General features: G+C 42.3%; 1 protein-coding gene across 1 annotated transcript in view; it reads left to right on the plus strand.

Moving 5' to 3' along the window:
* Positions 1-16,935, plus strand: part of LOC132764152 (unconventional myosin-Ie-like) — a 44,169-nt gene that overhangs the window by 18,801 nt on the left and 8,433 nt on the right. Inside the window, exons 7-25 of the mRNA XM_067472376.1 lie at positions 1,091-1,222; positions 1,348-1,482; positions 2,920-3,052; positions 3,311-3,507; positions 5,051-5,131; positions 6,007-6,093; positions 7,157-7,243; positions 7,421-7,588; positions 9,001-9,086; positions 9,372-9,453; positions 10,904-11,010; positions 11,100-11,198; positions 12,867-13,011; positions 13,323-13,437; positions 13,949-14,118; positions 14,613-14,758; positions 14,954-15,100; positions 15,935-16,092; positions 16,195-16,275. Coding sequence (XP_067328477.1) covers positions 1,091-1,222; positions 1,348-1,482; positions 2,920-3,052; positions 3,311-3,507; positions 5,051-5,131; positions 6,007-6,093; positions 7,157-7,243; positions 7,421-7,588; positions 9,001-9,086; positions 9,372-9,453; positions 10,904-11,010; positions 11,100-11,198; positions 12,867-13,011; positions 13,323-13,437; positions 13,949-14,118; positions 14,613-14,758; positions 14,954-15,100; positions 15,935-16,092; positions 16,195-16,275 — 2,356 coding nt within the window. The remainder of the gene's footprint in view (positions 1-1,090; positions 1,223-1,347; positions 1,483-2,919; positions 3,053-3,310; positions 3,508-5,050; positions 5,132-6,006; positions 6,094-7,156; positions 7,244-7,420; positions 7,589-9,000; positions 9,087-9,371; positions 9,454-10,903; positions 11,011-11,099; positions 11,199-12,866; positions 13,012-13,322; positions 13,438-13,948; positions 14,119-14,612; positions 14,759-14,953; positions 15,101-15,934; positions 16,093-16,194; positions 16,276-16,935) is intronic.

A 16,935-nucleotide genomic window follows, 5' to 3' on the forward strand; every position in this document is an offset into this window, starting at 1 on the left:
GAAACAGATTGTTGCCTTTTTCAGTAGTGTTGGTTGGATTGCTTCCATCTCTGTGCACATCGCAGCCTTGCTAATGCGGTCCTCTATTGCAACAATCCAACTGTTTTGCTCAGTTTTTCTTCCCTTTGTCTTTGTGTTTTAAGGGCAAATACTTTGAGATCTTAGGGCTGCACCCCAAGACAATTGGGGGGGCCACAGATAATTGCCACTTTCAGTAGTGTTGGTTGGATTGCTTCCATCCCTGTGCACATCACAGCCTTGCTAACATGGTCCTCTATTGCAACAATCCGACTATTTTGCTTAGTGTTCCTTCCCTTTGTCTTTGTGTTTTGAGGGCAAATACTTGGAGATCTTGGGGCTGCACCCCAAGACATTTGGGGGGGCCACAGATAATTGCCACTTTCAGTAGAGTTGTTTGGATTGCTTCCATCTCTGTGCACATCGCAGCCTTGCTAACATGGTCCTCTATTGCAACAATCCGATTATTTTGCTTAGTGTTCCTTCCCTTTGTCTTTGTGTTTTGAGGGCAAATACTTGGAGATCTTGGGGCTGCACCCCAAGACATTTGGGGGGGCCACAGATCATTGCCACTTTCAGTAGAGTTGTTTGGATTGCTTCCATCTCTGTGCACATCGCAGCCTTGCTAACGTGGTCCTCTACTGCAACAATCTGGCTGTTTTGCTCAGTATTCTTTCCCTTTGGCTTTGTGTTTTGAGGGCAAATACTTTGAGATCTTGGGGCTGCACCCCAAGACAATTGGAGGGCCACAGATCATTGCCACTTTCAATGGAGTTGGTTGGATTGCTTCCATCTCTGCTCATCGCAGCCTTGCTAACGCGGTCCTCTATTGCAACAATCCAACTATTTTGCTTGGTGCTCCTTCTCTTTGTCTTTGTGTTTTGAGGGCAAATACTTTGAGATTTTGGGGCCCTCCAAGATAATTGGAGGGCCACAGATCATTGCCACTTTCAGTAGAGTTGGTTGGATTGCTTTCATCTCTGTGCACATCGCAGCCTTGCTAACGCAATCCTCTATTGCAACAATCTGGCTATTTTGCTCAGTGTTCCTTCCTTTTTCTTTGGATTTCCAGGGCAAATACTTCGAGATCCAGTTCAGTCGAGGCGGGGAACCCGATGGAGGAAAGATCTCCAACTTCCTGCTGGAGAAATCCAGGGTCGTGAGCCAGAACTCTGGAGAGAGGAACTTCCACATCTACTACCAGGTGAGCACACCGGTGTAATCTGAGGACAAACAAGATGGCTGTAAAGATACTGGATGCCAATGTCTTTTTGGAACTATTTTTGGACGCACTCTTACAATTTGATCTAATTTTACAATTCCGACCAGCTTCTGGAAGGTGCCAGTCCAGAGCAGAGGGAAGATCTGGGAATCACCACCCCGGACTATTACTATTATCTCAACCAGTCGGCCTCCTACAAAGTGGACGACGTCGATGACCGTCAGGAGTTTCAGGAAACACTGGTAAGTTGGGGCTGTGAGTTTAGCTCCAGGCAGGGATATTATGTACTTATCAAAATTACTATTAATAATAATAATAATAATTAATTACTTTGATATTATCATTATTATATCATTACTGCATTACTGTCTTATTTATTATTTATTATTGCTACTATATATCATATTTATTATTATTACTGTATTATTATATCTATTATCATTACAATAGCATTATATTTATTTATTATATTATCATTTTTATTACTACTACTATATTATATCATAAATATTATTACTACTACTTTACTGTTACATTTATTTATTGTATTATCATTATTTTTATTACTACTGCTTTATTATAGCATAAATATTACTACTATGTGGTTATTACTATATTATTTTTATTATGATTACTATATTATTTATTACTATATTATTATATTTATTTATATAGTATCATTATTTGTATTATTATTTATGCTATATTATATCATATTTATTATTACTATATTATTTATTTATCTTATTATCATCATTATTTTTATTATTACTACTATATTATATCATAAATATTATATTATTATTATTATTACTATACTATTATATTTATTTATTATATCATCATTTTTATTATTAGTAACGCTATATTATATCATAAGTATTATTACTATGTGGTTATTACTATGGTATTTTTATTATGACTATATTATTTATTACTATATTATTATATTTATTTATATAGTATCATTATTTGTATTATTAATAATGCTATATTATATCATATTTATTATTATATTATTGCTATATTATTAATTTATCATATTATAATCATTTTTATTACTACTACTGTATTATATTATTATTACTATACTGTTATATTTATTTATTGTATTATCATTTTTACTATTACTACTGCTATATTATATCATAAATATTACTATGTGATTATTACTGCAATATTTTTATTATGATGACTATAGTATTTATTACTATATTATTATATTTATTTAGTATATTATCATTATTTGTATGATTAATAATGCTATATTATATCATATTTATTATTCTATTACTATAGTATTTATTTATTATATTATCATCATTATTTGTATTAATATTAGCAATAATAATATTTAATCATAATTATATTATTTTATTATGATTACTATATTATTTTTATTTATATAGTATTATTTGTATTATTAATAATGCTATATTATATCATATTTATTATAATATTTATATTACTATATTATTATATTTATTTAGTATATTATCATTATTTGTATTATTAATAATGCTATATTATATCATATTTATTATTATATTATTACTATATTATTTATTTATATTATTATTTGTATTAATATTATTAATAATATTTAATCATTATTACTTTATTATTATTATTATTAGTCTCACTTTTAAATTACTATTATTACTACTATTCTCATTCAGACAGCCATGGACGTGGTGGGTCTCTCTGGAGAGGAGCAAGCCCTGGTCCTCCAAATCGTGGCTGGCATCCTCCATATGGGCAACATCTCTTTTCGGGAATCCGGCAACTACGCCGTAGTGGAGAGCGAGGATTGTAAGTCCAAAGGGAGAACTGGTTTGGATGGGGAGCTGCTCATAGATTCCATTGGATCCGATATACTGGGATCAATAGGAGGCAAACCTGCGCCCTCGTGTGGCCAGGTGTGGTATTGCTTTGCAAGTAATTTCTCGTCTTTGATTATTGTTGATCGTCCAACCAATATTGTCGATCGTCCAATCGTCCATCCAATATTGGTTGGGGAAATCAAGCTGTAGGGACATCCTGACCCTCTTTCTTCTTCCCTGGGCCCAGTCCTGGCTTTCCCGTCCTACCTCCTGGCCATCGACCAGCAGCGGCTCAAGGAGAAGCTGACCAGCCGCAAGATGGACAGCAAATGGGGTGGCCGGCAAGAGGTCATCGACGTGACGCTGAACGTGGAGCAGGCCAACTTCACCCGGGACGCGCTCTCCAAGGCCCTCTATGCGCGGCTCTTCGACTTCCTGGTGGACGTGAGTTCATGGGAATTGCCTTCTTTGTAGTATCCGGATGGCCAACTGTCAGGAGGGCTTGGATGGTGTCTTCCTCCCTGGCAAAGCGGGGTTGGACTGGGTGGCCCTTGGGGGTCCCTTCCAACTACGACACGTCTTTTTAACAGTCCGGATGGCCCTTGGGGGTCCCTTCCAGCTCCCTATGATTCTACGACATGTCTTTTTCGCAATCTGGATGGACATCTGTCAGGAGGGTTTTGACTTCCTGGTGGATGTGAGTTCATGGGAGAATCCTTCTTTGTAGTATCGGGATGGCCAACTGTCAGGATGGCTTGGATGGTGTCTTCCTGCCTGGCAGAATGGGGTTGGACTGGATGGTCCTTGGGGATCCCTTCCAACTATGACATGCTTTTTTAACAGTCTGGATGGCCCTTGGGGGTCCCTTCCAACTCTCTACGATTCTACGACATGTCTTTGGAAGGCCATCTGTCGGGCGGGCTTGGATGGTGTCTTCCTGTCTGGGTTTTTTTTTAATTGGATGGCCTTTGAGGTCTCTTATTATGAAAGGGTCGGACACAAAGCTCCATCTCTAATGTCTTTCAATGCTTTCGCTTCTTCCTTCCTTGTTGCTCTGGTGCCAGGACTCACCCTCCACTCTGCTTTTCACCTACTTTCTATTATTATTATTATTATTATTATTCCACAAAGGAGACTTTTTCTCATCTACTGGCAGAATGGGGTTGGACTGGAACACCCTGGGAGTCTCTTCCGACATAAGTATCCTGATTCAGAGCTTGGATGGCCATCTGTCGAGAGGGCTTTGATGGTGCCTTCCTTCCTGCCTGGCAGAATGGGGTTGGACTAGCTGCCCTCTGGGGATCTCTTCTGACATTAGGATCCTATGAATCAGAGCCTGGATGGCCATCTGTCAGGAGGGCTTTGATGGTGCCTTCCTTCCTGCCTGGCAGAATGGGGTTGGACTAGCTGCCCTCTGGGGATCTCTTCTGACATTAGGATCCTATGATTCAGAGCCTGGATGGCCATCTGTCGGGAGGGCTTTGATGGTGCCTTCCTGCCAGGCAGAATGGGGTAGGGCTAGCTGCCTTCTGGGGGTCCCTTCCAACTCTGGGATTTTACGATTCTAGAGGGAAAACTATAAGGAGAGTGATTCCCTAGCTTTCTACTTGCGAGGATTTGTGCGGGGATTCGTTGGTAGCAAAGTGAGTGTAAAGGAGGACAATTTGCATATATCTGTGTACATATGCAAATATAATTATTGACTCCGCAATTGTAAGTTTAACCTTAGTGGATTTGGTTGTTTGTGGAGTTTGTCAATATGTTCTCTTGTGGCAGGGAGTTCCATAGTTGCCTGTTAATATTATTATTAGTTTATTATTATTATTATTATTATTATTATTATTTGTATCTCACTTTTTTCTCTCTCAAAAAGCGAGCCAAAGCAGCATTTCTAGTGCTCTCTCTTCCTCTCATTTCTGTCTCTTTTTTGTATTTATTTTCATTTCCTAATCCATTTTTTCTCCTTTTTTTTGCACCCTTTTTCCAGGCTGTAAACAAAGCGATGCAGAAACAGCACCAGGAGTACAACATCGGCGTCTTAGACATCTATGGCTTTGAGATCTTCCAGGTAATACTACTACTACTATCATATCGTGTCGGATTTTCCAATTGTTTTTAAGTCCAGGCCAAGCTCTTTAGGCGCTGCACCCAGTGTGCCGATCACCATCAGGACCACCTTGACTGGCTTGTACCAGAGTCTTTGCAGTTCGATCTTTAAATCCTCATATCGTGTAGGACTTTCCAACTGTTTTTAAGTCCAGGCCAAGGTCTTTTTGCACTGCACCATGTGTGCCGATCACTGCTGGGACGACCTATACTGGCTTGTGCCAGAGTCTTTGCAGTTCGATCTTTAAATCCTAATATCGTGTCGGACTTTTCAATTGTTTTTAAGTCCAGGCCAAGGCCTTGAGGCGCTGCACCCAGTGTGCCGATCACCACTGGAACCACCTTGACTGGCTTGTGCCAGAGTCTTTGCAGTTCGATCTTTAAATCCTCATATCCTGTCGGCTTTTCCAACTGTTTTTAAGTCCAGGCCAAGGTCTTTGGGCACTGCACCCAGTGTGCTGACCACCACTGGGAAAACCTTGACTGACTTGTGCCAGAGTCTTTGCAGTTTGATATTTAAATCTTCATATCTATTATTATTATTATTATCATTATTTCAATCTTTAAATCATCATATCGTGTCGGATTTTCCAATTGTTTTTGAGTCCAGGCCAAGGTCTTGAGGCGCTGTACCCAGTGTGCCGACCACCACCGGGACCACCTTGACTGGCTTCTTGCTAGAGTCTTTGCAGTTCGATATTTAAATCCTCATATCGATTATTATTATTATTATTATTATTATTATTATTATTATATTCTGTATTACGTATGGAAGGATTGCATCCCTGTGTTCCTCGCCTTCTTCAGTTGCGCTTTCTCCCTCTCCGCCTCCTTTAGAAGAACGGCTTTGAGCAATTCTGCATCAACTTTGTGAACGAGAAGCTCCAGCAGATCTTCATTGAGCTGACGCTGAAAGCCGAACAGGTCCGTGATTTCGCCCATAGAAAAGAATAGGAAAGGGTTAGGGGGGAGGCAGTGGGCAGGGTCATGCAAATTCCGCACTAATGGAGAGAGTAAGGAACACTGGGATGCCTGTGGCGGAGGACGCACATACAATCTAGGATGAAATTCCTCTGTTTGCTGTGTGCCATAGAAAAGAGTAGGAAAGGGTGAAGGGAGTGGGCCGGGTCATGCAAATTCCACACCAATGGAGAGAGCAAAGAACACTGGGATGTCAGTGGTGGAGGAAGTGCATACAATCTAGAATTAAATTCCTCTGTTTGCTGTGTGCCATAGAATAGAGTAGGAAAGGGTGAAGGGAGAGGCAGTGGGCGGGGTCATGCAAATTCCGCACTAATGGAGAGAGAGTAAAGAACACTGGGATGTCTGTGGTGGAGGAAACACAATCTTGGTTGTATGATGTGTGCTGTAGAAAAGAGTAGGAAAGGGTTAAGGGAGAGGCAGTGAGTGGGGTGTGTGTAATGCAAATTCCACACGAATGGAGAGAGTAAGGGACACTGGGATGCCTGTGGTGGAGGAAGCACATACAATCTTGGATATAATTCCTGTTTGATGTGTGTCATAGAAAAGAGTAGGAAAGGGTTAGGGGGGAGGCAGTGGGCGGGGTCATGCAAATTCCACACCAATGGAGAGAGTAAGGAACACTGGGATGTCTGTGGTGGAGGAAACACATACAATCTAGGATTAAATTCCTCTGTTTGCTGTGTGCCATAGAAAAGAGTAGGAAAGGGTGAAGAGAGAGGCAGTGGGCAGGGTCATGCAAATTCCACACCAATGGAGAGAGCAAAGAACACTGGGATGTCAGTGGTGGAGGAAGCACATACAATCTAGGACAAAATTCCTCCATTCGCTGTGCACCATAGAAAAGAGTAGGAAAGGGTTGGGGGGAGGCAGTGAGCAGGGTTTTTTTGGTGCATATTCCACACCAATGGAGATAATAAGGAACACTGGGATGCCTGTGGTGGAGGAAACACATACAATCACTTTTATTATGCGTATAGATCAATATTATGTCTTACACCCGCAGGAAGAATACGTCCAGGAGGGCATCCGGTGGACCCCCATCGACTACTTCAACAACAAAGTGGTCTGCGACCTCATCGAGAACAAAGTGGTGAGCGAAAGGAGGGAGTCTACACTGTCGGGTTAATGTGGTTTGGCGCCACTTGACCAACCGTGGCTCAATGCTGTCGCTAAACTGTACATCCCAGGATTCTGTAGCAAAGTGGCATCAAAACTGCATTAGTTCGCCAAGTGTAGACGTGCTCATGGATTTGCTTGTGTTTCCCAGAACCCTCCGGGGCTGATGAGCATTTTGGACGACACGTGTGCCACGATGCACGCCAAGGGCGAAGGGGCCGACCACACGCTCCTGCAGAAGCTCCAGTCCACGCTGGGCACACACCCACACTTCAACAGCTGGAACAAGGGCTTCGTCATCCACCATTACGCCGGCAAGGTAGGAGGCCCATAGGCACACCATCAAAGCCCTCCCGACAGATGGCCGTAGAATTATAGACTCCAAGAGGTCATCTAGTCCAACCCCATCCTGCCAGGACACCACCAAAGCCCTCCCGACAGATGGCCGTAGAATGATAGACTCCAAGACGTCATCTAGTCCAACCCCATACTCACAGAACACAGTCAAAGCCCTCCCAACAGATAGCCGTAGAATTGTAGACTCCAAGAGGTCATCTAGTCCAAACCCATCCTGACAGGACACAGTCAAAGCCCTCCTGACAGATGGCCATTGTATTATAGACTCCAAGAGGTCATCTAGTCCGACCCGGTCCTGCCAGGACACCGTCAAAGCCCTCCCGACAGATGGCCATAAAATTATAGACTCCAAGAGGTCATCTAGTCTAACCCCATACTCACAGGACACTGTCAAAGCCCTCCTAACAGAGGGCAATCAAATTATAGACTCCTAGAGCTGGAAGGGATACCCAAGAGGTCATCTAGTCCAACCCTTTCCTGCCAGGACACCGTCAAAGCCCTCCCAACAGATGGCCGTAGAATTATAGACTCCTAAAACTGGAAGGGACACCAAAGAGGTCATCTAGTCCAACTGCATCCTGCTAGGACACAGTCAAAGCCCTCCCGACAGATGGCCATAGAATTATAGAGCTGGAAAGGACACCCAAGAGGTCATCTAGTCCAACCCCATCCTGCCAGGACACCATCAAAGCCCTCCCAACAGATGGCCGTAGAATTATAGACTCCAAGAGGTCATCTAGTCCAACCCCATCCTGCCAGGACACCATCAAAGCCTCCCAACAGATGGACAGCTCTTGGGGTCTTTCCCAAATAATTATTAATTACTATTATTATTATTAATAATAATAATAATTAATCTGGGCCTGGATGGCCATCTGTTGGGAGGGCTTTCATGGTGTCTTCCTGCCTGGTAGAATGGGGTTGGACTGGATGGCCCTTGGGGTCCCTTCCAACTCCAATGGAATTAGACTGTCTGGTGGACTTCCCTTCTTTGGAGGACTTTAAGCGGAGGCTGGATGGCGCTCTGTTGGGAGGGATTGAATGGTGTCCTCTGTCTATTGACTGAATGGACTAGATGACCTTTGTGGTCCCTTCCAACTGAGTGATTCTATGATTAATTCATTCATTACCTATGCTTGGTAGAAGCATGACTAGATGATCTTTGGGGGTCCCCTTCCAACTGTAATTAAATAATAGTCTGTCTAGGAGTCTCTTTCTCTAGAGGTCTTTAAGCAGAGGCTGTGTATGGCCATCTGTAGGGAGGGCTTTGACTGTGTCTCGCTGCCTTGAAGAAGAGGGTTGGACTGGATGGCCTTTAGGGGTCCCGTCTAGGATCCCAAGACGAAATGCATCGCCTTCCTTTCCGTTCGGCAGGTTTCGTACGACGTGGAGGGCTTTTGCGAGCGCAACCGGGACGTCCTCTTCACGGACCTCATTGAGCTGATGCAGAGCAGTGAGATGTGAGTCTCCCCAACAAGGTCCCTATTACCCCCTATTTATTATTATTATTATTATTATTAATATTATTATTATTATTAAATTATTATTATTAAATTATTATTATTATTATTATTATTATAGCTTTCTTCCCTTAATGAGACTCAAATGCATTATAAGTGCAAATAACAGCATGAAAATGTATTATGTATACAAGTCAATATATTATTATTATTATTATTATTATTATTATTATTATTATTATTATTAGTAAATACCACTTGATGGGTTTTCTTTCTCTTTCTCAGCCCTTTCATCCGAGACCTTTTCCCCGAAAACCTCAATGTGGAGAAGAAGGGGAGACCCACGACGGCTGGCAGCAAAATCAAGGTATAATAATAATAATAATAATAATAATAATAATAATAATAATAAATGTGATCCAATTCAACAGCCAGCTGAGTGTCTGCTGTGGACTCATCTTGTTGCGTTTCAAATAATAATAATAATAATAATAATAATAATAATAATAATAGGATTTAAAGATCAAACTGTATAATAATAATAATAATAATAATAATAGGATCTAAAGATCAAACTGTATAATAATAATAATAATAATAATAGGATTTAAAGATCGAACTGCATAATAATAATAATATTTAAAGATCGAACTGCATAATAATAATAATAATAATAATAATAATAGGATTTAGAGATCGAACTGCATAATAATAATAATAATAATAATAATAATAATAGGATTTAAAGATTGAACTGCATAATAATAATAATAATAATAATAGGATTTAAAGATTGAACTGCATAATAATAATAATAATAATAATAATAATAATAATAAATGTGATCCAATTCAACAGCCAGCTGAGTGTCTGCTGTGGACTCATCTTGTTGCGTTTCAAATAATAATAATAATAATAATAATAATAATAGGATTTAAAGATCGAACTGTATAATAATAATAATAATAATAATAGGATCTAAAGATCAAACTGTATAATAATAATAATAATAATAATAATAATAGGATTTAAAGATCGAACTGCATAATAATAATAATATTTAAAGATCGAACTGCATAATAATAATAAAAATAATAATAATAATAGGATTTAGAGATCGAACTGCATAATAATAATAATAATAATAATAATAGGATTTAAAGATTGAACTGCATAATAATAATAATAATAATAATAATAGGATTTAAAGATCAAACTGTATAATAATAATAATAATAATAATAATAATAATAGGATTTGAAGATCAAATTGTATAATAATAATAACAATAATAATAGGATTTAAAGATCGAACTGCATAATAATAATAATAATAATAATAATAATAATAGTAATAATAGGATTTAAAGATCGAACTGCATAATAATAATAATAATATTTAAAGATCGAACTGCATAATAATAATAATAATAATAATAATAATAGGATTTAGAGATCGAACTGCATAATAATAATAATAATAATAGGATTTAGAGATCGAACTTAAAAGACTCTGGCACAATCAGTCCAGGTGGTCCCAGTGGTGACTGGCACACTGGGTGCAGTGCCTAAAGACCTTGGCCTGCACCTAAAAACAATTGGTGCTGACAAATTTCACCACCTGTCATCTGCAAAAGGCCACCCGACTCAGATCTGCACACATTATTCACTGACACATCACATAATCCTAGACACATGGGAAGTGTCCGACGTGTGATCCAATACAACAGCCAGCAGAGTGACCTTGTTTGCTGTGTAGTAATCCTGTTTTTGGAGGCATGACTGTTGATTTATTTTTTATTTTTTCCCCAAAACCAGAAACAAGCCAACAACTTGGTGGAGACGCTGATGAAATGCACGCCTCACTACATCCGATGCATCAAGCCGAACGAGACCAAAAAGCCCCGCGATTGGGAAGAGAGCCGGTGAGTGGGGCAAGGAGGAGTTTCCCGGGCTCTCTGGCCATGTTCCAGAAGCATTCTCTCCTGATGTTTTGCCTTGCCTTTCCTTCCAGGGTGAAGCACCAAGTGGAGTACCTAGGCCTGCGGGAGAACATCCGGGTGCGAAGAGCCGGCTACGCTTACCGGCGGGTCTTCAAAAAGTTCCTCCATCGGTAAGTTCCTCTTGCAGTTCGGCACCTTTTTGCAAAGTGTTGCCAACTGACCAAGGCCTTGCATGCTCCTCTGCCTTTGAGTGGGCTGCATTGCAAACTGACCACAGCCTCATGTGTTTAATGGAACTTTGATCAGCTGGCTCGCCAACTGACTACAGCCTCCCGCATGCCCCCTTTTTGCAAAATGTTGCCAACTGACCACAGCCTCCCGCGTGCCACCTTTTTGCAAAGTGTTGCCAACTGACCACAGCTTCCCATATGCTTCTGTGTTTAATGGAAGTTTGACCAGCTGGGTTGCCAACTGACCACAGCCTCCTGTGTGCCATCTTTTTGCAAAGTATTGCCAATTGACCACTGCATCCCATCTGCTTCTCTGCTTAATGGAAGTGTGACCAGCTGGGTCGCCAACTGACCACAGCCTCCTGGGTGCCACCTTTTTGCAAAGTGTTGCCAACTGACCACAGCCTCCTGCGTGCCACCTTTTTGCAAAGTGTTGCCAACTGACCACAGCCTCCTGCGTGCCACCTTTTTGCAAAGTGTTGCCAACTGACCACAGCTTTGCATGCTCCTCTGCTTTTAATGAAAGTTGAGTGGACTGCATTGCAAACTGACCATAGCCTCATGTATCTTTGTGTTTAATGGAAGTTTGATCGACTGGGTTGCCAACTGACCACGCCCTCCTATGTACCTCTGCCTTTAACAAAAGTTGAGTGGGCTGCATTGCAAACTGACCACAGCCTCACATGCGACGCTGTGTTTAATGGAAGTTTGATTGGTTGGGTTGCCAACTGACCACACCCTCTGATGTGCCTCTGCCTTTAACAAAACTTGAGTGGGCTGCATTGCAGACTGACCACAGCTTCACACTTCTCTGTGTTTAATGGAAGTTCGATCGATTGGGTTGCCAACTGACCACATCCTCCCATGCTCCTCTGCCTTTAGCAAAAGTTACAAATTGACCACAGCCTCACATGTCTTCGTGTTTAATGGAAATTTAACTGACTGGGTTGCCAATTGATCACAGCCTCCTATACGCCTCTGTGTTTAATGGGTTTGACCAGCTGGGTTGCCAACTGATCACAGCCTCCTGTGCACCTCTGTTTAACAGAATTTTGATTGGCTGGGTTGCCAACTGAGCACAACATCACATGTGCCTCTGCCTTTAACAAAAGATGAGTGGGTGTCAGGAGTCAATTTCTGACGGCATGAAGACATCACAGATTTCCTCCGTGACGTCTTGATTGAATCATCCTGGCTGAATCAATTCTCTCTCTGTGACGTTTTGATGCCAGCAGAAGGCACCGGAAACCTTGTATTGGAACTTGTGAAGCCACAAGTTCTAATAAGGAAACTGAGAAGAGGGGGAGATGGGCAGGAAAGGTTTATACAAGGAAGTGGTGGTGGGAAAAAGTCAGTAGTGTCTTCCTTTGCTGCAGAGATACAAGCAATATATCCATTTCAAAGCAAAACCGGCTTGTGAGTGGATATTTAATATTGCTATAGAGATCCTACAATCTGACAGCCTCCCATGCTCCTTTGTGGACTGGACACATTATGGGGAAAGCCTTTCTAGGCTGGGAGGTGGTAATGCCCAAGCATGGATGAAGGTAGAAGAAATAGGGAGGGCTTAAACACGGGTAGGCTAACCCTCCCAATTTTGGGGGGCAGGTACGCCATCCTGACACGGGAGACGTGGCCTTCGTGGCGCGGGGACGAGAAGCAAGGCGTGGTACACCTGATGAAATCGGTCAACATGGACCCTGACCAGTACCAGCTGGGCCGCACCAAAGTCTTCATCAAAGCCCCCGAATCGGTGAGCAAGTCCACTCCTTATTATAATAATGTAATTATAATATTATTATAATATAATAATAATATATTATATTATTTCAATAATATAATTATAATTATGTAATATAATAATAAAATAATAATAATATAGAATTATATATAGTAATATATAATTATTATATTAATATTATAATATTACTATAATAATTGTATATTGCTATATATAGTTATATTATTTTATTATAATATAGTATTATATTATATAATTACATAATAATCTTATATAATCAGAAGATAATCTTTCTCTCTTTTTCCATCTTCTCCGATACTCAGCTTTTTCTTCTCGAGGAGATGCGGGAGCGGCGTTACGACGGCTACGCCCGCGTCATCCAAAAAGCGTGGCGCAAACACGTGGCCGTCCGGAAATACATCCAGATGAGAGAAGAAGGTAAGTCGCTTTCGCCCAACGAATTTCTATAAAATACATATTAAAATTACCAATTAATTGACCATTTAAGTGTCTTATTGCACAAAAATTATACTGTTCTTGCTGTACGGTGGGCTTCCGTATCCGCGGTACTTGGTATATATGTTATCATATGTCGTTCTGCATCTAATACGGCAAACCACGTCTCTTCTTCCCCAAGTGAGTGGCCAAACTTATTCATTGGAGGCCACTCCAAGGCCATATATTGGAATATATATTAGCAAAACAGTCCCTAAAAGGTCTTTTAGAGGAAAGGACAGAATCATTGTGATGCGCTAAATAATCTCATTGGTATGCAAAGTCCTTTTGAGGTGTTTCCAAGGCATATGTTTAAGGAAGGACTGCAAAACCGCGAATGTATCCTATAATGTTGTACAGTGGGCCTCCGTATCCGCGGTACTTTGTATATATGTACACCAATGTGGCAAAATGTCGTTCTAATACGGCAAATGGTGTCTCTTCTTCCCCGAAGCGTCCAACATCGTCCTGAACAAGAAGGAGCGCCGCCGCAACAGCCTCAACCGCAACTTCGTGGGCGACTACATCGGACTAGAGAACCACCCGGAGCTGCGCCGTTTCGTGGGACGGAGAGAGCGGGTAGACTTCGCCGAGACGGTGCTGAAGTACGACCGGCGGTTCAAGGTGAGCGGGGACTCTGGGTGCGAATCCTACAGACTTCAGACAAAATGCAATCCTGGGAACGGGTTGCAGAGGCGCCCGACTTTCCTGAGTCCATACCATGGCCCCAAGGAGACCTAATTATTTTCTCTAACGAAGCCTCCTGGCACCCAAACCATTCCTTGACCCATCTTGAAATACTTGGCAGGGTTTCAGCTGGATTGGTAGAAGATGATGGGAGCTGTGGTCCACCCACACCCAGAGAGCCCTCTGAATCCCCGCCAAAGATGGATCTGTTTCTTTTGAATACTGCTAATATTTAATATTGGCACACACAATCTTGACCAATTTAAAATTGTTTGGGAGACAGAGGATGATAGGAGTTGTAGTCCATCCACATCCAAATCCCACCTGGACCATGATGATCTGGAGCGATGGGAATTGGGGAATGGGCATTGCAGCCTGGCTCCCTTGGAGGGTCTCCCTTTTCAGCCCTCCTTTCCCCGTTCTCCGTCCAGACGGTCAAGCGGGACTTGATCCTGACCCCCAAGTTCCTCTACCTGATCGGGCGCGAGAAGGTCAAGCAAGGTCCCGACAAAGGCCTCATCAAGGAGGTCCTGAAGCGGCAGATCGAGGTGGAGAAGGTCCAGTCGGTGTCCTTGAGGTAAGCGTGGGGACCACGGGTGGCATTTAGGATGTTTCGTCGCGTCGTGCGATGGAATGGATGCCATCGGACCCCGCTTGAACTGCCACGGCTCCATGCAATGGAGGCGTGGCAGTTCAAGCGGGGGTCTGACGGCATCCGTTCGACGGTATCAAGTTCTTGAGTTTGCAAGATCTCCCGTCTTGTCTCGCCAAGCACCTTGCAGGACGACTTCATCGTCATCCACGAGCCGCAATACGACAGCGTCCTGGAGTCGGTCTTCAAGACGGAGCTGCTCAGCTTGCTGTACAAACGCTACGAGGAGCGGACGGGGAAGCAGCTCCCCGTGAAGTTCAGCAACCAGTAAGCGGACAAGAAAATCCCCTCATCCAGTGCTTGCTCCTTGCCAAACTACAAATCCCACAGCTCCACTGAGTTCAAGTGGGACCGAATGACACCCTTACAATTCGGCATCCATTTCACTGCCGTGTCTCAATACTATGGGGTCTTGGGAGTTGTAGTTTGACAAGCCCTTTTGCCTCCTCTTCTCAAGCCTTCTTGCTCCTCACCAAACTACAAATCCCACATCTCCATTGAGTTCAAGTGGAACAGTTGGACACCCATTTCACTGCCATGTCTCAATACTACGGGGTCCTGGGAGTTGTAGTTTGATGAGCCCTTTCACCTCCTCTTCTCAAGCTTTCATTGCCATGTCTCAATACTATGGGGTCCTGGGAGTTGTAGTTTGATGAGCCCTTTCACCTCCTCTTCTCAAGCTTTCATTGCCATGTCTCAATACTCTGGGGTCCTGGGAGTTGTAGTTTGAGGAGCCCTTTCGCCTCCTCTTCCCAAGCTTTCTTGCTCCTCGCAAAACTACAAATCCCTTAGCTCCATTGAGTTCAAGTGGAACTGTTGGACACTCATTTCACTGATGTGTCTCAATACTATGGGGTCCTGGGAGTTGTAGTTTGAGGAGCCCTTTCGCCTCCTCTTCCCAAGCTTTCTTGCTCCTCGCCAAACTACAGATCCCATGGCTCCATTGAGTTCAAGTGGAACTGTTGGACACTCATTTCACTGATGTGTCTCAATACTATAGGATCCTGGGAGTTGTAGTTTGCATTAATTTGACAGTGTGGATGCACCCACATCCGGGGGTCACGTACCCCATTTCGACGATCCCTTTCTTCCCTTTGCCAGGCTGGAGTTCAAGGTGAAGAAGGACGGGTGGGGTCCCTGGGGGGCCGCCGGATCCCGACAGATCCAGTTCCAGATCTGCCAGGGGGATCTGACCCTCCTCCGGAACAACGGCAAAGTCCTGGTGGTCAGCATCGGACCCGGTTTGCCCCGAAACGCCCGTAAGTTGTTGGGATTGTTTGGCTTGTAATTCTCCGTCTCCGGGTGCATCCACACTGTGGAATAGATGCACTTTGGTACGAAACCAACCGTTGCAATTTCAGGACCGACTCGGAAAGACAACCGGAAAAGCCAGTATCTCAGCGGAGGAGTCGCCCAAAGTTGGAACACCCCACGCAATACAGGTCAGCGGGTTTCAAATCATAATAAACTGCCTCCGAAGCATTCATGCACCAAAAGAAAAGAGAACATTGAGATGCATCATCTATGATTCAAATCTAATGCTCACTCGAACTTTGGCAAAGTTGCTTAGCCAAAAAAGGTGAGCAATAGATTCGGAAAAGGTAAACAAGTTTCTGAACGACCAAACGAACTTCTTTTCCAGGGTCATAGTATTTCAGCAATGGAGAATAAAACCCTGAGATGCATCATCTATGATGCGAATCTAATGCTCACTCGAATATTGACACAGTTGCTTAGCCAAAAAAGATGAGAAATAGATTCCGAAAAGGTAAACGAATTTCCGAACGACAGAACGACCTTCTTTTCCAGGCTTGAAGTGCTTTCAGCAATGGAAAATAAAACCCTAAGATGCATAATCTATGATGCGAATCTAATGCTCACTCGAATTTTGGCACAGTTGCTTAGCCAAAAAAGGTGAGCAATAGATTACGAAAAGGTAAACAAATTTCTGAACGACCGAATGACCTTCTTTTCCATGTTCAAAGTGCTTTCAGCAATGGAAAATAAAACCCTGAGAGGCATCATCTATGATGCGAATCTAATGCTCACTCGAATTTTGGCACAGTTGCTTAGCCAAAAAGGGTGGGCAATAGATTCCGAAA

Source organism: Anolis sagrei, chromosome 12, assembly GCF_037176765.1.
Source record: "Anolis sagrei isolate rAnoSag1 chromosome 12, rAnoSag1.mat, whole genome shotgun sequence".
Taxonomy (NCBI): Eukaryota; Metazoa; Chordata; class Lepidosauria; order Squamata; family Dactyloidae; genus Anolis; species Anolis sagrei.